General features: G+C 40.8%; 1 protein-coding gene across 4 annotated transcripts in view; it reads left to right on the top strand.

Annotated features, from left to right (window-relative positions):
* iqsec3a (IQ motif and Sec7 domain ArfGEF 3a) overlaps positions 1-20,199 on the top strand; it is a 106,598-nt gene extending 86,399 nt beyond the window's left edge. For 3 of the 4 annotated variants that reach the window (XM_031313282.2, XM_035995831.1, XM_031313286.2), the window contains 7 exons: positions 2,577-2,716; positions 10,601-10,726; positions 11,949-12,048; positions 12,519-12,677; positions 14,394-14,486; positions 14,846-14,889; positions 18,836-20,199. In XM_031313282.2, the coding sequence (XP_031169142.2) occupies positions 2,577-2,716; positions 10,601-10,726; positions 11,949-12,048; positions 12,519-12,677; positions 14,394-14,486; positions 14,846-14,889; positions 18,836-19,402 (1,229 nt within the window). In that variant the 3' untranslated portion in view covers positions 19,403-20,199. The remainder of the gene's footprint in view (positions 1-2,576; positions 2,717-10,600; positions 10,727-11,948; positions 12,049-12,518; positions 12,678-14,393; positions 14,487-14,845; positions 14,890-18,835) is intronic. The other variant, XM_031313283.2, reaches the window with a different exon arrangement.
* Positions 20,200-22,417: the final 2,218 nt, after the last annotated feature.

Genomic DNA, 22,417 nt, shown 5'->3' with positions numbered 1-22,417 from the left:
AGGACATTAAAGGAGTTAAATGACATCAATAAGTTGACATAATCGGCTCAAGTGAGGTTAGTTTTTAGGTGTGTTTATGTGCATGTGTCATCTGAGAATGTTTTCTGAGGAGTATGAGCTGGATGGTTTGGAGCTAATATTGCCAACATCATGCTCATAGTTTGTTGACTCAGAGAGCATCTGTCTCACTGAGGTGTGTTTGAGCACAAACCTAAATCCACAACAGCTCTAACGGTGCTGTACTGGAGCCAACCCTGGCATCTGAACTCCTCTATGAAGGGACACCGAAAATAATTTCATCATAAGAAATCAGTAATACTCAGTGAGCCACCAAAAAGAAAGATGAACCGGTGAAAGTGATTAAATGTCCAACAGTGTTTGGATCTATATTCAATCAAACTGTCCTGCATAAATTCACATGATACGGTTACATTTCTATCCCTGCCCGCCTTTGCTTTACCTATTCACAACTCATAGCGACACCGGTAGAAAGCACCTGTAATTCTTGTCTCCCGCATGCAGACAGGTGCTCATTCGCCGAGCTTTGAAAACGAGACAGGATTGTCGTAGTTTTGCTCTTCCTCTGCGGTATCAATCAGGCGAGGCTGAGGTCAATGCAGAACAACTTTAATAGATTCATCCAGACTGTTCACCACAATTAAATTAAGTTGGAAAATCAATTTCGGCATCTTATGCAAATGAAAGTACGCCACTCTCTTTTGGCCTCTCTATTTGTCTTCCGCTCAGTTTACTATGCTTTCTCTGTCTCTCCATCCATTCTTGTTTTGTCTCAGTCAAAATATCATTTGGTCTGTTTATTCATCTGTCTTTTCTTGTTTGTACTCTCTCTGTTTTGTCTCTCCTCTTTTCTTCTTACTCATGTCTCTCACACACACTGACAGAAGAATAGCTCAATCAACTAATTGGCTGAGGTGAAATGCAATTATGCACCAGAAAGCAATAGTAATGAAGAACCATAGCGCATTCATTATCTCAATTAAAACAGACTGTCAGTGTCAAAGCTATCCCACAATGGGCCAACATAATATAAACCAGCTTCCACCATAAATTAATCCTTTATGTCAGCTTATTGAACAATTAAAATTGTAGTGTGTCAGTTACTGGACAGAGAGGGTGGTCTCAGATTAACACAGGGAGTTCAGTTCACTTTGAAAGTCCTTATGTGGGCTACCGTTCATCAAAAGGCCTTGTGACAAGTAACTTTACACTCGAGATGATGAAAAGACAAGGATACTGGGAAAGAGAAGATGAATAGCTGATGCTACAGGGGAACCTTAGGTAAAACCAAAGTCAATGGACATGCTAGTTTTTGCCCTGTTAGTTGTTTGTGTGGGGAGTTTTTCCTTATCCGAAGCAAGAGTCAAAAAGGACATTTACCATCTTCACCCTCTAAGTTTAGCTGTTCCTAATTAGCACTAAACACAAAGTACAGTTAATGCTGATAGGAATGTCAGTTTTGCCTTTTGTATTTAGTCATAAACCAAAGTAATAAACAAATTGAATCTTTGACCCGGTTACATGAAAAGCTAAGGGATCTCCAAAGTCCCTATAATCGTTTGCAATTGCATCACAATCCATCCAATAGTTGTTGAGAGATTTCATTCAAAACCACAAGTGGCGCTAAAGGAAAAGTCAGGGGATTATGTGTCAAATTTATCATCTGGGGACCATGAAAGTCTGCAAAAAAAATAAAAAATTGTTGAGATATTTCAGTCTGGTGGTGGTGTACCGACCAACTGTAATCACCATGCAAAGAGATAGAAAGCAGTGAAGTCACGAGGAGTGCATGGGAAGTGGCAGAACAATTTAAAGAGACATTCAGCAAAAAAAGTCACTTATTTATCTGACACTTTACACATATTTCCCCCTGGACATCTCCTTTACTCCCTCTGACTCCATAATGTGGAGCGATGTCTCAGCGGTGTCCCAGGGTGCCTCACTGTCAGCGCCATCACTTGTGGCGGCTTCATTTTCTCCAAACACATCCTGCCCCATTGAAAACTCAATGTAGCACACAGCGCGGTACAGCTGGCAAGATATAATGGGGAGCATCTCGAGTGCAACCTTTCAGCCTAATGACATGCAGCGCTACCTGCATCGAAATGCCACGGCCTTGAACTGCCCTGTGTTCCAGACAGAAAATCTTCTATGGGTGTTAACCTTTCACTTGCCAATTAACCTCCTTTCACAGTGTCTTCTGTCATTACTTAATGGAGACAGTGGAAGACAGAAAGTCAAAGAAGGATAGATGAATACTGAATTTTCTTCCACTCTTTGCAAGTCAAATAACGAGGCTTAGTGTCAGAACAATATTGTATGTATACAGCCTTGTTGTATATACACGTTTGTGTGCGTCTCATCCTGTGGCATGGACACATACCCTGCTGTATTTAAGCCAGATTAGACACACTAAGGCTTCTCTACCACTGTTAAAACAGAAGTCACTCCATATTCCTTCTGATGGACATGAATGTCTGGTAAATTAAAAGCAACCACCCTGTGATGTGTGTATACTATGTGTGTAATCAGCCTATTTCCACATTTCTATTTCTTAGGAGTGGATGATGGAGCAGACATCCCCAGAGACATGGTGGTGGGAATCTATGAAAGAATACAACAGAGGGAGTTACGCTCCAACGAAGACCACGTCACCTATGTCTCCAAGGTTGAGCAGTCCATCGTAGGCATGAAAACCGTAAGGACACACAGACACACCTTTGTTCTATACCTGTGGGGACAGGTGCATTCCTTCAACTACATAGCAAACCCCGATCTTGCTTAACTTTGACTGAAACCATATTAAAGCTTTAGTGTGTAACTTTTTGATATTAATGAATGTCCGTTACATTCAAGCCATTGCCAAATGAGTTGCTACAAAGCTAATCAAGACCATCAGCTCCACACAACTCTCTCTGTATTTCTCAGTATGGCTGTGTTCAGAAGATTGTGTCGTCCGGTGACTTTCGCGCACAGAAACTTGAGTAAAGATAATGACTTCTTCTGAAGAGTCCATCATGTTTTTTTAATTCTCCGTCAACCTTGGTTAGAAGCAACAGCATGGAGGAGGGGTGGGGGAGGGGGGGTGCACGATCACAGAAGGCTTGTATCATGTGAACGCGCCGACAGTTTTGTTGTCATTACTTAGAATTCCTCGTGCACTATAGCTTTTACCTTAAAGCTACATTAGTTGATGTATTTTGCCACTTGGCTCTTGTTCATTTTCATGTTCACCAGCTAGTCGCTAACTTTGTCTTTCTGCTGTCTGGTGCTGGGCAGGTAGAGTCCACTTGGTTTATAAGATTTTTTGCTGAAAACTGCATCTAGAAAGTATGTGAGAGTGAACCAAAAACAAAGTTCACAGTGCACGACAGCTGGATTCTCACGATATCACGGGATCACATATCACACGAAAGTCCAACTTGTCGGGGTTCAAGTAATGCGTTTGTGTCCAAACAACCAGCGGTTCAACCAATCATTGTCCTGTCAGGAGCTATTGGCAGTTCGGGGCATGCTTACGGTGTGTGTGACGAACGTGCTCCATGCGACCACGACTGTTTGTTCAAAACAACAATCGCGGCTGTGATAGACAGATGGTTCATCCAATCACCTGGCAGGTATTTTGAAAGTGCCTGCCCTTTTCCAAACAGTTTACAATGACGGCTTCCCAGATGGTTGCGTAACAAACCATCTGGCGTGTCAAGTTAGAGACGAACAGCAGAGTCTGGTGATAATTTCAATGGGTATATCACTACAAGCAACCACTTTTACATTATACATATTCATTTGATTCATTTTTACATAAAACTATTGATTAGAGCAGCTTGTACTCTAAAAACAGGACTAAAGAAGAAGTGAGGAAATGTCGTCACTTTCCAAAAATGTCCTTATTCTCAAGGCCTTACAAAGATAGACAAAATGCATTACAGGACACGCACACTTAGAGGTAACTTAAACAGTTTCCAAGATGGTGTTGAGTTATGGGTACAGTAACTGATACGTAGGAACTTCACCAGTTGTTTGATGTGGATATAAAACACAGAATCATTGTTTCCATTAAACAGTTTTTACAACACACTTATAATCTTCTTGGCTTGCTCGAATAGTAGAAAGCAGGATAAATCACACAAAAACATGAATGATTACACACACACACACACACACACACACACACACACACACACACACTGTTTGCTTACTCCATGCCAAGTCACTACTCATTAGTCAAAGCCTTATCACTTTCACCTAGCCTTAGCTGTGTTATCGGAGAACATTTATTAGCCATTAAATGTCTCATCAGCAGCGCGATCATTACCTCAGGTCATTACTCCAGCTAGATACGTCATTAACCACCACTATCATTAAAGTCTTTTTTTAAACTATTTAAGATTAAAAGGCTTGGTCAGTGCACATGAATAGCATCATGTAAGTGGTTGAACCTAACACTGGAATGGCCTTTAGTTATAAGTCAACTACAGAGATGAAAATGCTCACATTGACTTGTGGCTATTGTTTTCATTCGCCGTGTGAATATTTCTGTGGAAAGTTTTATGTGTTTTAGACTTAACAAGCCAGAGACCGACACAGAGGCAGACATATTTAGCTTTATAATTGATTTGTTACACTGATTCATGTGGGAATGTGCTGTGTGTGCCCACTCATAACACTGGAAGGCTTTTTAAAATTATTCAACAGTTCAGGGAATTATTTTTTAATCTTATCAGTGCACCAAGGTGTTTCAATCCTTTATATGTATATATCCTTTAAATGCAGAAGGCAACATTTTTTTTTTATTGTGCATGTCCTGTGTTTCCCACAGATTCGAAAGCAATTTGTGGCGGGGGGGGGGAGTCAGAGTAAAAATGACATAACATTATTTATTATACATTTATTTGATTCACAGCTGCTATATAGTGTTTTGACCTCGACAACCCAACTGCATTTTACCGCAAACTTGCGACTAGTTAACTTTCTAAAGCAGGCGCAATTGCTTGTTTGCTAAGAGTCGGGACGGTGATTGTGAATGTGTGATTGTGTAAAGGTGTTCACGAGATAGATACCAACCTTTAGTGAACTTGTGAATTTCGCCAGCCGTCTTCTCTCCTTTATGGAGACAGACGCTGTGTGCACGGTGGGCTCAATGGTGTTTTAAGCCTCCAATGTCGCCTTACAGGCAGCTAACCCTCACCTTAACACTAACATAACTTCTTTGACATAACCATTGCCGCGCTGCCTGGAAGGCGACATTGGGGGCTAAAAACACCAAACATCGCACGGTGGGAGGAGCTGTGTGTGTGTGTGTGTGTGTGTGTATGTGAGCAAGACACAAGTGACAGAGAGACGGAGGTAGGGATGGGCGATACCACACTTTTAGGATTCAATACGATACCGATACTTTTTCTTGCATTTTCATTGATACCGATACCGTTAATTTCTTATTGGCAATTTTTGTCAGTAAAAATATTATTACATTTAAGACAAATACAGACCATTTATACAAAATGTATTATGGTCAATACATAATAACATTAAAATTACAATAAATAACATAAATATGAATGAAATAAAAAGCTAAAAGGAAAAAAACAAACAAACAAACAAAAACGCTTCGTTTTTTGTCTGCCATATCTTACGCTTCTCTGGTTTTTCCTCCCATGGATGTATTAAGAGAAGAGTTTCCTCCGGCTCCCGCATTCGTTGGCTGTGTCGCACGTTGACGCTCATTCGCTCGTCTCCTGTCACGTGACATGGGCCAGCTCAATACGCCGCCAGGTACATGGGTGTCCCGGCACATAGTAATTTAAGTAAGTAATCTAAAACAGCTGAAAGTGATGCATACACCCCCAATTATTATTTGTTAGTTTATATCGATATTTTTTTAAGGAAATCAATGCCAAATGAGTAGCGTGAGTATATCGATCTATCGATACCACAAGATCGATACGCCCATCCCTAGACGGAGGAGAGCAGGGAAAGGAAATGCAGAAGAACGTGTTTTAAATAGCGTTTAAAAAAAAACTTATAACGAAACGCAATGTGCGGCAGCCGGTGTTGATAGTGAGGCGCACCGCCACACATTAGTCTATGTGTGGGAAACACTGATGTCTCAGGCTGTACCACCTAGTGTCATACAGTCTCTCTCCTGAGCTAGCTGCAACATTCTGAAGTGTGTAAAGTAAGATGTAAACAATAAGTACCCCAGATCTTCTCCAGACTCCATCTGTAACTTGTAAACAAAATAAGACAATCAGCTATAAAACAGAAAATACAGCATATCTGTTCTCTGCAACGACAAACTAAATTACCCGATTAATGCAACTTTCTTACGACATCTCCCGGCCATTTTTCACCGCAGAAAGCTGCTCCCTGCCTGGCTAAAGCTAATATAGTTAGCCTAAAGAAACAAGGCATTTGTCCCAACTAACGTTACGGTTCAGAGCTGCGACGCTGGAAAAGTACCACTAATCTACAACAGCAGTCTTATCCACCACTCTCTTGCCTGTACTACTGTAACTGACTGGTCCTCTAACTCTTGTGGGTCGCCGCCACTCGCCATACTCGTCCTTAGTGCTGCTATCTCTGACTCATTAAAACTGCATACATAGGCAGAGATCGGCTACATACAGGCTACATAGGCAGCGCGCCAGTCAGCTTCAGAGCTAAGGCGGGGCTACAGATTAGGTGTCCCTAAAGAACCCACGTATCTAACCGTAGTTCCGCATTACATTAGTTCCACATTACATTAATTAATTTGCACGCAAGTTTTATTTATTTTTATACCGTGTATTCTCCGTGTAAATTCATGCACCGAACCATGACGCCCGTACCGTTTCGGTTCAATACAAATACATGTACCGTTCCACCCCTAATATATAACATGCTATACACCAATCAGAGTGTTTTCTCCCATTCCCTTTAAAAGCCTGGCGCGTATGTACCTTGGCACATTACTATTATGATGGCGGATTTGCTAAGCAGGAAGGAGAGATTTTCAGGAGAAGAAACTGATCTGCTCGTGTGTGTGTGTGTGTGTGTGTGTGTGTGTGTGTGAGAGTGCACGAGCAGATCATACAATACTATTTCACATTGTTATGTTTTTGTTTTTAATCTTTTGCATGTATGTGCATGTGCTGCGCACGAGCCTAGGCGCATTTTACTAATGCGCTGAATAACAATGAAATGCTGCTCCTGTGTTATTGACTTTAGTCCAGGTTTTCGTTGGTCACTGGCGCGATCGCTTTCCGCTGCCTTAAGATAGCAATACGCCAAGAATTCATCTGAACACACCTCCCTGTAAGACCAGCACGCCCATGGGCGCAAAGATGGGCGCAGGTGCATTTGCTATTTAAACGACATGGGCGCTGGATGGGAAATTGACAACTGCGTCGGTCTTAAATTAGCAAATACACTGCATCGGGCTTTGCACTGCGCCGGGTGCAAGAGAAAAGACATTGTAAATGGTTTACAAGATGCTGTCAAATTTGGGTAAAATGAAAGTCCCATTTATGACTAAATACTTGCTAAACTAATTCCATTCTCAACAGCCTCACCTGCACTGTGTATTTGTACTAATCAGCAAATGTTACTATGCTAACAAGCTATACTAAGATAGTGGATATGGTGCACATTACACCTGCTAAACATCAGCATATTAACATTGTGTAACTGTAGACTCTTAGTTTTGTCTTTAGTCTAGTCTCCTTGGCCATCCACTATATAAGCCAACATTTGATGAATTTCACTATAAATTTACTTTTACATTTAATTTCCCTTAATTCCTGTTAACGTTAGGAATGACATTGAAACTATGACATTGAAAAGATTGCCGCCATCTTTTTTTTTGGCTTGTGCCTTTAAGTGTCTCTCAGTGATGGATGAGTAGCCATAGGATGACAGGGGGAGTGTTGTCATAGCCAAAACAATGATGGATTATTGTGACAGGATGTGACTAACCCTGCCCATGGGAGCTGTCCAGCTGTGTACCATATAAAGACTTAGATAAAGTTTCTTCCTTAGAAATACTATAACAGCAAGTGTCAGAGTCACTTTATTGTGGATATAAAACGTATTACCGGTATGCTAAGAGGGAGTAGCCCACATTAGAATGATTTTTTTCTGATAATAGGAGTTTGCTTGGTAAATATTTGATGATTTGACGAACAAACACTTCAAGTGCTCATATTGTGCTTTTTGGCTTTTCCCCTTTCCTTTATTGTGTTATATATATTTTTGTGCAGGTTATAGGTTTACAAAGTGAAAAAGCCCAAAGTCCACCCCAAAGGGACTTACCATCTTCCAGAGAAAACACTCTTCACAAACTGCTCCAAACAGCTCTATTATAGTCCAGCCTTTACTTCCGTGAAAAACGTGCGTCACATTGTAACACACGTTATAATGCTCGCCTAGCTGCTAGCATGGCACTCCCTCATGCTCTACAACTGACAAGCTAGCAGTACTTACTGCACAGGTGCGACTCCCAACAAAGATGGAACAGAAGTGAGATGCCTCACTCTGTAGCCAAAACAGAGAGCTCAACACACAGGGTGAAAAGAGGAGCTGCAGCAATGTGCAGTACAACAAATAAATGGTGTTTTCTGAAAATTAAACCACATAAACCTATTCTGGTACAACCTCTAAATACAATTATGAACCTGAAAATGAGCAAAATATGAGCACTTTCAAACACCTACAATGTCCTTAAATATTTGATATGGATTTGACATTTTTCTTTTGTTATACAATTCATTTGTTAATTGTATAACTTAACGCTCTCCTACAACACTGTTTCTTAATGATCCCATCAGGGAAGGACTGTATTTATTTATTTATTTGAACACGTAAGAGGCATTTCAAACTAATGATGTCTTTACATGTTTCTGACATTAGTGTACTGAGAAAAAAGGCCGGCTGTGGCCAGCTGGGTGGAAGTCTGTAGACCCTGCAGTGATGAGAGAGAGAGAGAGCGAGAGAGAGAGAGAGAGAGAGAGCGAGAGAGAGAGAGAGAGAGAGAGAGAGAGAGAGAGAGAGCGAGAGAGAGAGAGAGAGAGAGAGAGCTCACTGCATTGCAAATAGTCCACAGGCAGCAGAGGGAATAAAAATTGGGAAATGCACAGAGAGAAAACTGAACAGAAGCGATGTATATTTCTATTTTTTCATAAAGAGGGGATCAACTCCACGTCAACTGACAGTCACTCAGCTGCGGTTTGGATTCCTGCAGTGATACGACATAGAGAAGAGTGTCAAGGGGCGAGAACATGATTAGATCAGTCTCCGTAGTGTAATCTGCTTAAACGGGGAAAGCACTTAAGTCCAAGAGGAGAAGACAGGCCTCTAGCAACACAACTGCAGTATTTTGTTACCAAAAAAACAACTTTACAATAGACCTTCAAATGTACCGTTGCCACCTTTGCTAATCCAATTTGGTCTGGTGTCAGAGTCAATACATAAACAGCGTATATTGCAAAAAAACAACAACACTCAATTCGACAACAACTCTTAAAGTTTTGTTTGAGCGACTTGTGGCAGAACATCTCTTTCAAAGGACTACTAGAAGTAGGTAGATCAAGCATCACCAAACATGTCTTCATAAATTTCATTTTCTTCATACACCAAGATGAGATTTGTTGTTTGCTCACATGGAATCTAGTTCATAGAAAGAGGTGTGAAACTGCATTACTCCAACCCTAAATGTCAGCACAGAAAAGTAACGAATCCTGAAGTGTAAACCTGCATTTATGCTTATGTAGGTAACATGCATTTATAGTGCTTAAAAATCACAAAGTGCTTCACATAAAACAATATAACAATAAACAACTGTATACGTCATTTTTAGGGGAACACAGTTAGGATTTGGATATCTATCTATCTTGAAACAACACACAGTCTCATCTGTTTCTCTAATTGATGTTTTTTTTTAAGACTCTTAAGTAAGTCTTCATGTAGTCGATCCACTTCCGGGATTACTCCGGTGCCACAGGAAATGTATTTTCGCCGATTTCCGTTTCCTTCCGCTTTCTTTTTGTTGGAATTTTAAACTCCGGTGGATTTATGAGGACTATGGTTAATTGCTCTTCAGATCTCTCTGCATGGTAAATTGAGACAGCTAGCTGGTCTATCTGTCCAATCTGAGTTTTCTCTCGGACGACTGTTTTGCAGCAGCTCCGTGCGGGGCTTAGCGCCGCCCATGACGATTGTAATTGGTTTAAAGAAATGGCAATAAACCAGAGCACGTTTTTCTCCGATCCCGGAATGCTGTGTGGGCTCGCCAGACACTCCTCCGCTCCACATCGTTGGATGGTCTGGCAAAGCGAGGCTAGTCTTCATGTCACTAATTTGTCTCAGCAAATTGAATGGGTTTTGTTCTCAGCTTTTAACCCCACTGAATAATGTGTAGTACTCCAGCCAAAAGTCATTTCATTAAAAGTATCCCTGTGTCACTTCAATACTCTTTCCCTTGTTTCTCTGAGGGGGAAGTGTCCCCTTTATCCTCTATCTCTTCATTTAGTCTTGAATGACTTTAAAGCCTCTCAGACAGACACCTCCTCTGAGTGATTGAAGTTTACCTGGATGTCTTTCTCTGCAGGTTCTCTCTGTCCCTCATAGAAGACTGGTGTGCTGTAGTCGACTTTTTGAGGTGACCGATGTCAACAAGGCCCAAAAACAGGCAGCACACCAGAGAGAAGTCTTCCTCTTCAATGATCTCATTGTGGTAAGTATAAAAAAAGAGATTCAGTGTAATAATTCATATATTTGTCATGTATATCTTGTTTACAGTGTCTTTCAAACCACGTCTAAAATGGTTGTTTCTGCTGCACACAGTCGATCTTTAAAGCTGCTTATTTTGTTGTGACAGCTGCAATGCACCTACTTCGACTGTGAGCTCCCTCTCTTCCTTTATGTTGTTTCATAACTCAGGCCTCTATGGCCCTTTCTTTTAATAATTGATAGTAGCAAATGCAATTGTGCAGTGCACTCATAAGCAAAGATCTGTCCCCTGCAGAGCACCTTAAAGGGCCAGTAATAAAGTTGTGTATCCTTTGGAGCACAGAAAAGTTTTTCATTTGGTCCAAAGTCGTGTAGATTGGAGAATTATCAAAGGTTTAATGTTGGGCAAAATGAACGTGCTTATAAGCATTTTTACTACTCTCATAATTATGTCAAATGTTGATCTCACTCCAAAAAAAAAAACAGCATAAGAAAAAGCAGCATTACTATTCCCCAACTACTTGTTCTGCTAAAGCATAAAAGTAATTGGTAGCGACAGGAAAAGGAGGTTAAAAGACCGATTTTTGAAGTGAGAGGTGAAAGAAGTCATCTACCGACATCACAGTGGAATTCTGTTCATTTGGCACTAAAAGTCAGCGGTGCGATATATTCCAGCGAGACGTTTTCTCCCGACAGCTTTGAAAGCGGGGCAGAAATTGTCTTTGAAAGATTTTACTGCAAAATTAAATTGATGGGGACTTCACTTTGAATTTGGTCCCTGTTCTAGCAGCCTGAACATGTCAAGAAGTGTTTAAAGTGCCAATGTGATGTATTGGTTTAATACTGTTCGCCTGGTAAATTATGCCCCACAGTAGCGCTGCAAAACAGATTTGCCTCATCTTTCTCGATCTGGAAGGTCATTTAATGAAAAATCTGCATAACAACTCTCATACATCGGGAAATAAGCTCGCCAAGGTGTTGTTTTTCATAGAGCACAATCTGAAACACTTTGAAGCTTGTAAACATACATTATTGTTAACTCTATCTGCTCTTTGAATATATTTTAAATGATCAGTTTTTATCTGAGCTGTCTTTGATATTGTTCTGTCATATGGAAATCTCAGGGACGATCAAAAAGATTTTAAAGAAGTGTTCAGAAAATGGGTTCACCTGTCATTCAAAATTGGTACTACTCTGGTTTCTCATTGTTTTTACATTGTCTGCAGATCTTGAAGCTTTGTCCAAAGAAAAAGAGTTCTGCAGCCTACACTTTCTGCAAAGCTATGGGCCTACTTGGCATGCAGTTTCACCTGTTTGAAAATGAATGTAAGTCATGATGTCTTCCCTGCAGACAGCTGCCATGAAAAACATAAAACACCCAATGCTTTGGACCGTTACAAAACAGGGAAAAGTACCCCCATGTTGAAATGAACAAGGGGTATAGGAGTTATGGCTGCATATGAAATAGGTTATTGCTATTCTTGCTGCCTTTTTTTTATATTCATATTCGCAGAAATACATCATCCTGGACTTGGTTGGTCACATAGAAAATATTCACATTAATCATGCCTTTGTACTTTTTAAAAATGTAATTACCCAAACTCCCTTCATTCCACATTGCTAAGTTAATACTATTATCCCTAAAAGGACAACAAAATTAGTTTACAAATCTGAATTTTCAGGCATTTTGATGCAACACGCCTGTAGTATTACACCTGCTAATATCTTGCAAACAGTTCTTACAATTTCACTTGTTACTCTTGTCTCAACATCTCAATGTCCTCTGTGCTCCCCAGACTACCCTCATGGCATCACCATCCTCTCACCTTTTGGCTCAGACAAGAAGCAGGTACTTAACTTCTGTGCCCAAAGTGCTGAGGAGCTGCTCAAGTTTGTAGAAGACCTGAAGGAATCAATCGCGGAGGTGTCGGAGATGGAGCAGATACGCATCGAGTGTAAGCGTCTGTCTTTATACGGTTCTTCTCTTGATAAGACAATGGAAGACTGGAGCCACATAGACTGGAGGCTGCCAAATACAGAGTGGAAAATGATGGGTATATGTGACATAAAGAAGGCCAAAAGAACATGCAAATAATTATTAATATTCGTAGTAAATGCTTTGAACATATGGATTTATTAAATCAGAATGATCCTCATTCTCTATTTGAGTCTTTTGGTTGTGCATGTGTTGGCTTGTGTCTATCAAATTAAATGTTTGTGTGTATTTCTTCCCGTTGCAATGCAACCAGCATCCCATTTTGGAGAAAATCAATAATCTCACATCTTGGAAAGTGGGAGACTACTGTGGATTCTTAGATACTCTGTATGGAAAGCAATAGGTCCACAGATAGTACACATGAGTCAGAAGCCATCCTTTGTTTTGTATTATTTTCTAACTTGTGTAGGTGCAAAATGAATTTTGCATTTTGTTTCCTTTGGTGCACTGCTGCTCAAACAGACTGCAGTAGGGCAGTTAATTGGAGGTGAAAGGAGGCCAGTGTTCCTGAAAGCTGCAGGCATCTGGGTTGTTTGGGTCTGCGTGCATATGAAATTCTCCAGACAATAAGACATGCACATACTTTGACCCACATAGACAACCGGAGTATCCAGAGCCTGGCTCCTGCCAGTGGGCATCAAAGAGAGAATCCCTGCTGGGATTTGACGCAACTGCATTACCCTTCACAGACAGGGAGGGCCAGCAGCCCGGGGAGCAGGCAACAACATATGGAGACAGGCAGTGGTTGACAGACAGAAGTTATTTCTCTCAGTAGAGAGGAACAAGGAGAATGCTACCGTGCACAAAAACACATAATAACCAACGCACACACACACATATAAGAACTCATGTTGAGACATATTTGTTTAAAGACATAAAAACAGCACAAACGTTTTTTCTCAAGGCATAATATAGGAACACAATTTGAAACAAGAAAAACAGAAAATACCACATCATCCTCTTCCCTCTATGGGTTTTGTGTTGTTGGCATGTTGGCATGGTTCAATTATGTTTGGGCTTTCCTTCTTTGAGATAGGAAGGAGAAATTACAATTTCTGTTTATATGGAGGTCATTTTTTCCTGCATTTGGATCTTTATAATGAGTAAAAGTCTGAATGGAATTGATCATTTTAATTCAGTCCTACACTAATGCTAAAATTGGGAAAATGCCGAATTGTAAAATAAAGTGTTTCTACTGTTTATTGATAGCTTCATCTGAGATAAACTTTAAAACGGGACACTTTGTGTTAGTTTGTCACATTTTTGTCACATTTGCACCAAAATGAATCAGGAAATTCGTTACTGCACCCTTAAGGTCGCACTGGGCAGTTTTGCAGTTCAGAATTAGAATGCAGTGCAATGTTGGAGACAAACAACATTTAGTCATCATGATTGGAAATGACATGCAATTACCATCAAGTGTGAAGTGTAATTAGAGAGATGGCAAGTTGTGTTTTGAGATTAGAGAGTGGGAGGGGAAGTGTGTGTGTGTGTGTGTGTGTGTGTGTGTGTGTGTGTGTGTGTGTGTGTGTGTGTGTGTGTGTGTGTGTGTATAAATTGTAGAATTATGCCGGTTAATATTGTAACTCTTACCCATCAACATCTACCTGTCTATCTACATTTTTCTCATGTCATGGTGATTCTATGATGATTATTTGTCTTCTGTTCTCTACAGGGGAGCTGGAAAAGCAGCAGGGAGCCAAGACGCACTCAGTAAAGAACAACGGCACACAGCTAGAGCTGCGTGGCAAACAGGGCTCCCCATCAGGTGTGTGTGTGAGTGTGTGTACACCGTTGCTTTTTAATTTTAAAACCCACTGCTAAGACCTTGTCCTCAATTGCATTAATTTACCTGCTGTTGAAACAAAAGTTGAACCTCTGCTGTTTATATGAATTGATGAAAAACTAATCTTTTACTTTAAAACGTAGGGTGCTGCAGTTTAACAAATCTTAAATGCATTGCCTTTAGGGTAAGGGATGAAATGATATAAAGGGTCTTATTTTAAGGTGTATTTCTTGCTCCTTAAACATTTTAATATGCAATAAAAGATAAAAAAAATACAATTTAACACAGACATTTTGCTGCCACTTGTATCCCTTTTCCCTCTATTTTTTTTCTCTGTCCAGGAAACCAGGAGATAGATGACAGAAGTGGACACAACGCAGTGGAGGTAAGTGCTTAGTGATAGGGCCAAGTCCCAAATAACAGGTAAGTCAGTGCAGTGTGTCATTATCAAGGTAGGATGAGATAGGATGAAACCCCAGGACTAGTCATATCTGTTGGGCTAGAGGCGTCAAGCAGGAGTGGGTGAAGAGTGGATGAGAGAACGAATGTTGCTGAGTAAAGTGCTGCGGGCAGGTGAGGTAACCCAACCAAACTTAATATTAGATAAAAGTACCCCTTTGCCATACAAAAATTAAAGTTGGTGGGTTTGGGGAAATTAATAAAGTCATAGTCACAGTCAAAACAGGTTCAACCCACAGAAAATGCATGAGACTCCGAGGCTTAAATATTATCTGTAAGCCTAAAAAGGAATAGGTTGTAATTAGTTTCACAAGCTCAGGCAGAAATTGTGACTCTTTTGAAGAAAAAAAAAAGAAAGCTGTCATTGCTAAAAGTAGCTGAGGACATGTGTGGAATGCATATACTGTGTGTTACCACATGCAGCACCAAGACCTTAATTAGACACAGAGATGCGGGTGGATAAATGTAACGCTCATTTGACCCGGAGACGTCACCTCCCCACCCCTCTGCCAGATCTCGGAGGGAAAATGTCTCGTGCGAACATTTCGTGCAAGCAGCATAGCAGCCTGAACTACAGTACCCATGGGGCTTGGCAATTACCATTCTAGTGTCATCCAATGACCTTTCCCTAGTCATTTCGGCTGTTGAGTTGAAGGGCTGAAGTGAAAAACCAAATAACACAGGGTCAATTTGACACTCAGTGGCTGTTTAATTCCACACAGCTCACTGGTATTATGTTAGGCTGTAAATCCGTACTCAGGTGCTGGTTAGAGCAAAAGTAATTGCATATACATAACACTAAAAAGGGTTTAGAGCTATTTAATTTTCAAAGCCAAGAATGCTTGTAGAATGACAATAATTACAGCAGACAAGCATGAATTCCTTGCTGCACTAGAGACATTTAAAAGACATAAAAATGTAATGTTTTTTTAGTATTGTGCAAAGGAATATCTGCTCATTTTTCTGAACACAATGGCTCTCTCTGTTAGCAGCCTTTGGGTCCTCATAATAGGGAGCTATGATAGAGGCCAGTCTTCATGGTTGTCTGAGCTACCTTCACCAGCCGTCTTCCCCTCTACCATGCAGCCTGCGGTAAATGTCAGTGGCTGGTGGGGAGCCGTTAGCTGTCGAAACACATTTATCTTGGAGAGCAGGAGGGTCACACCGAGAATCCTGCTTATACTAGAGGCATGTACAATCCCACAGCAGGCTTTTATTATCAGCAGAAACTGATAGTAAGGTGTTGAGATTGTACCCTCAGTAACAATATGCTAGTCTGTGCTGTAGTTTCAATGTGGCTAAAGACTTCTAAGACAGTCAATGGTGTCATTTATATGTCCCCCTCACTTTTCAAAATCCTTTTTTTTTTTTCAATCTACACCCTTGAAGGTGGTCATAGTAATGGATTGTCTGTCAATATACCAGTGACATGATGATGACATGTTTGAACAGATGTGTGGATTGTTTTGTTGACGTGAAAAGCAAAACCAAACACAAAGAAAGCAATCATCACAGAAAAGACTGGCAAACAAAGACTGTTGCAATTAGGAGCCCTTTGAAAGCTCTACCAGCTTCTCCTCAGGTGCAACCAATCCAGCTAACGAGCTTCGACAGTCTAAATCACATGTAGGTTTTGTTACCAAAGGACTATAATGCATCTGAATAAAAGAAAAAGAAGATTCAGACTTTAAAGGTGCAGTAGGTAAGACTTTAGCAGAAAGGGGGGAGGGACTGAGAAGTTGTTGATGTTAACATTTTTTGGCTAAGTCCTGGATCTTCACAATCCTACCTACGGCACCTTTAATGCTGCGGTGGAAAACTAACCAACACCAAGTTGGATGAGAACATCAATACACTCACCAATCTGTCTATCAAATATGGAGGTAGATTCAGGAGATTGGCATAGCACAGACTAGAGGAGAAACAGCTAGCTCGACTCTATCCAAAGCTATCAGCACCTCTGAAGCTCAATAAATAACATGTTATATCTCTTTAGTTTGATCCATACGCAAACAGAAATGTTGGGCGTATTTACTTTCTGAGCTGTGTCGAAAATCACTCCCTATGCACTATATTTACTTATGTGTACTTGTGTACTTATAGTAGTACATATTTTTCATTCCATTGTGTGCATTTTTGAGGGGAGTAGTACAAAGGACATTAGTGCATAAATCTCACACTCAGAATTTGGACACTCAAATAAATACAGTGCACTATATAATAACTAGGGAGTGATTTCGGACACATTAATCAGAAAGGAAAGGTTAGTTTTTTGCTGCTTTTTAGTAACCAAACTAACCAAATCTATTAATGTAATTGAACATTTTGAAGGAAATGTTATATCCAGCACTATAATTCCTCTGGTCATCTGTGGAAAAACTGTATTCTTTCTACTTAGACATCAAACTTTTGAAAGGCACCAGAAAGTCAGCGAAATCCTTAATTCTTTATCTAAAGTGCTTCAGAGCTCATTGATACTGTACTCTTAAGTATATGTGCCAAGTCGTCAAGGAGAAATAGTGGTTGGCAGATTGAATAGGAGCAAATGTTAATAGAGTTGGTTCACACAAGAGTTACATCGGCTCCGGTAAGAGAATGAGTGAACACCGCTGTAAGCCCTTTCTTACCTCAGATACTTCACATTAAAAGTCTATTATATTGCAGGTGAATTACCGTTGACCTTTTTCACACAGTTGTGAAGAGTTTTGCTGGGAAACTATATTCTGATTGACACAGTCACAGTATGTTAAAGTGAATTTAAAACTAAGATATTTCGAACTACTATGACTGCTTGAAAGTATGGAGTTAGAAAGTCTGCAAACTTACAGTACATAGCAGATTCATAGACTTGGGACTTGAGTCTACAGACTTCTAACTAGTAAATTCTCCACTAGCAGTGAGCGTTTTCTACTTTAAATTTGAATTTAAATACATTTAGTTATATCGACCAATAATTTAACTTATACTTTACCTTGTTAAAGGTGACAAACACTATGTTAACCCTAGCCATTAGCTTGCGACAAATATAAAATCAGCATCCCTGATGTGCTGTTGTTGCTTACAATTTTCACATCAATTTTGTCCACTACACATTATATGCATTTCAGTTTGTGCTCATTCTGTGAATTTTGATGATACTTCCTATATTTTTGTTTTGGCCAAACGTAATGCAGTGTAAGGTGATTTGGAAAAGTTGACATGTTTCCTACAATAGGAGATATATGAAGAATTAAAGAAAGATATAATAAAAGGAAGACAGACAGCAGAAAATAATCTTTGAGGGAAGGAAAGTATCTACAGAAAATAGAGAGTTGAAATAAATGTGACATAGGGAGGTTTGCATTCTGATGAGTGTTGCCTGTGGACGTCTGTGGTTGTCGGTCTGCTCACCTCCTCTCCTTCCACCCTCCTCTTCTTCGTATGACCTTCATCTATGTTCTGGTTACCCCGACCCCTCAAGTCTCCTTGTGTCCGCTGTCACCATAGCGCCACACAGTGGTTTGGAAGGGAGACACAGGGGCCCTCAGTGTCCCCTTTGGAACCACCGGGCCCCCTTCTGTAGCGTCGCACCAAATCTCTTATCCCATCACTTTCCTCCTGACCCCAGTCACACACTGGTGTTCCCAGCACCCAGTATACACTGTCCCAGTACCTGTAGGGGTGGAGGGAGGGGAGTGTGCAGTAGTCACAATGATTTTACACCTCCACCGACCCCCAACACCTAAGCCCCCACGCATGCCCTGTGTGTGTGTGTGCTGTGCGTTTACCACCCCACCCCCCCCAAAAAAAAAAAAAGAGGGCTTGACGGATTGTAGAGGAGGAACCAGTTTTATAACATTTGATGCTGTTCTCTTGGCTGTTTTCTAAACTAGGTGTCAATTCACAACAGGCTTCAGACGTACCAGCTCAGCAGCAGCAGCACGGCTCGGAGTCCCGAGAGTTTGGCCCTTCTTAACCACCGGGGGGAGCTGCTTTTCCAGCAGGTGCCCGAGGGGCTGACCCATGGGCCAGCGCCTCCACCTCAGCACCCGCAGTTGCAGTCAGCGGCAAGCACCCCTGCCCACCACCTCCACCTCCAGCAGCACCAGCAGCAGCCGGCTGTCAGCATGGCTGATCTGCGGCCCGAGACACTCATCCAGTGTCAGCAGATCGTTAAGGTCATCATGCTTGACAACAGCGGCCACGGACGCATGGAGGCCTTCCTCAGCCAAACGCCCACTCACCACCACTACCAGCATCACCACCACAGCCACCACCAGCTCAGCCAGTCAGCCATGTCCACCCCGGTGCGCTCGCCGGACTGCTCCCATGGCACCGATGGCCACCAGCCCCCGTTGCCTCCCCCACCTCCGCCTTACAACCACCCACACCAGTACATACCCCCTGACCCCCGCCTCAGTCTACACCGGACCCCAAGTGGCTCTCGGAGCATGGTGTAAATAAATGAATTAGGATTCTTTCCCTGAAAACACACACTTCCACACACACTCCAACACAAACCCTATCCCTTCTCTACCTATTTAAAAATACATAATGTACATATATACATACAGATGAAAGAGTTATAATTAAAAAAAATGAAATCTCACCTATATGCATATTTAAGGAAAAAAATAAACGAAAATAAAAATTAAGGTTTTAAAAGAGAAACAGAGAAATAAAGTGCATATATAAAGTTTTACTTGATTCCACATGTATTTTGAAATATTATGTAGTTTTAACAAATTTCTATAACTTTTTGTCAATTTTAACTCTTGCTAGGGAAAAAGCAGATTTTCCATTTCTGGATGGATTCCTTCTAGTTCTGGTATTCATCACCAACAACAACATAAATGGACTGTGATGGATGGACACTCTTCAAGGACCTTCCGCTTCTGTTCGCTTTTATCATCCCAAACCTCATGCCTACTGTGCTGTATGTGCACGTGCGTGCATCGTTGACACTTACTGAAAACGTGTGCCAAAATACATTAGCCTTCACTAAACACTGACTTCTTTGCACTTGACTAAACGCTAGGGCTAGAAGAAAAAAAAAAAGAAAGAAAAAAACTCCTTTCTTTTGCTTTGAGAAAATAGTCACACTTCTCCCTCAAGGAACACAAAAAAAAGAAAAACAAACCTGATATTTCATTTAAAAAAGATCTCCCTGTGTGCACTGTTGCTGATTTATTTATATGACGGAGAGCCTTCTCTCTTCTTCTCTGCTCCCCTTGATAAAAAAAAACTGAAAAAAACGACCTTCGATAAGCTGCATTTGTCATCCGTGGCTCTCTATCATCAGAAAACACTCTTACTCAATTGTCACTCTCCATAGATCTTTCTACAGTGAAGTATGGCAGGAAACAAAAGCAACTAATCACGCGGATTGCTTCCAAAACCAAACATTCAGCCCAGGATGGTCCTGTTGATTGTTGTTTGTCTCTCCATACTTAATAGCCTATCGATAACGCTTCCTAGGAGTTCGTTCCACACGTTATCTGCTGATGGAGGGAACGTTTTTTTTTCACATGTTGAAATCGTTTAAGCTGCTGAAACTGTTCTCGGACTTTTCTAAATCTAAAAGGATTCACCATTCACATGTAATATATGTACACTGTGCTGTCATCTGTTGTTTATGAAACGCTTCTTTGCTTTTTCAGTAAATCACCATGAATTTCCATGAAGATGCTTCTGCTACAACTGTAAAATGTCAAAATCTGTGTTTATTTGCATTTGTGTAAAACATATTCCACTATTGTGTGTTTTCCGTCGGTTGATAAATGCAGGACACCCACAAAACATCCAGACACTGTCTATTTATGTCGGTACAACTCCCAGGTTTTGTTTCAGCTCCTTGTGACTGTTTTCTCTTCCTTCCTAACCTTTCAGTCTGACATTTTCAAAAAGGCAAAAAACTACAGAGGCGCACACACACAGCTTATGTTGCAAATGCTGGCATTAATGGTATTGTTCGTGCTGTTGGCTAGCCTGCTTTAAATAAGAACGGGACAAAAGCAACATATTATCTGATCTCTTTCCATTTCACCCCAGCCTAGATTGTAAATACCACATTCGAGCAGTGTCGGAAAGGACAAGCAAGCTACCGCTGCCCTTCAAAATGCTATTGCCCTGTCACACGTCCTTCATTCTGAAATAGGGCAGCTGAATGCATCCATCTTTTAAACATAAGCCCCGCCAGGTACTGTGGAATGGATGTTCGGTTAACTCTGCTCCCGTCTGACCCCCCACCTGTCTGATTTGTTGATTTATAATCACAGAGCCACTGCGGGGAGGTCTCTATCTCATCTTTTCTGTCCTTCTTCACTCATGATTTCACCCAGTGGAAATGAGAGAGAGAGAGAGAGAGAGAGAGAGAGAGAGAGAGAGAGAGAGAGAGAGAGAGAGAGAGAGAGAGAGAGAGAGAGAGAGAGAGAGAGAGAGAGAGAGAGAGAGAGAGAGAGAGAGAGAGAGAGAGAGAGAGAGAGAGAGAGAGAGAGAGGAGAGAGAGAGAGAGAGAGAGAGAGAGAGAGAGAGAGAGAGAGAGAGAGAGAGAGAGAGAGAGAGAGAGAGAGAGAGAGAGAGAGAGAGAGAATCCTAACTTTCCTGTAAACCAATGTGACCTCTCTCCAGTTTGTCCCGGTAATTGCTTTTGTTCATATTTCAATAACACAATGAGGAGAACTAGCGCTTTCAAAATGAATGAAGAGCTGTTATGACAATTTTAATATTTTTCACTGGCTATGAACAATCTTTTGGAGGTTGCGTAATACATTGCAGCATATAACATAGAAAGTTCTGATATTATGGATTTAACATTGATGGATGATTGTTGTGATTTTAATCAACATTCACATAAATGTGATTCTTTTCTCATGCATGCTATCTGTTTAGAGGCCTATTGGACTGATTCCCATTTTTTTATTGTTTGTGCATGACTGAATTTAGTGAAAGATGAAGATGACACATTTTTTTGTTTGTTGTTGAACTAAAAAATATTAATAATTATGACAGCAAACAGCCCTTCAAACTGAAAATGGATTTACAATGGCAAACCGTGGCCATGTTTGTTTCCCTGTCTTTCACTACCCTTTATTAATGGTTGCACAGTTTTTCCTACTTGACAATGTGTTTAAGCATTTTGAGAGCTAGATATCCTGGGTGTGCAAAAAAAAACATGAATATGAGCCACACTGAAAATCATGATTTTATATTTGAAAGCAAACCAATGTAGCATTTTGGGAGTGCATCATATGACATGGAAGAGCAGTAGTGGCTAACTTTCTTAAAGAAACTGAAAAAAGGGCTCTGCCATACCAGTGCACTGCTTCATGAATGCCATGTGGAGCTTGTCTGGCTCTTCAACACTGTTTGCTCAAACTAGTTTAAAAAAGTGGACATTTTTAGGGTAAGACAGGTGGAAACTGAGTGTAACAGATATGAACCATCACCTCCCTCAGTTGGCTTTGAATCCCTCT

The sequence above is a fragment of the Sander lucioperca genome, chromosome 20 (assembly GCF_008315115.2).
Source record: "Sander lucioperca isolate FBNREF2018 chromosome 20, SLUC_FBN_1.2, whole genome shotgun sequence".
In the NCBI taxonomy this organism is placed as follows: domain Eukaryota; kingdom Metazoa; phylum Chordata; class Actinopteri; order Perciformes; family Percidae; genus Sander; species Sander lucioperca.
The sequence above is the reverse complement of the archived record's forward strand: the minus strand, read 5'-3'. Positions and strand labels throughout refer to the sequence as shown.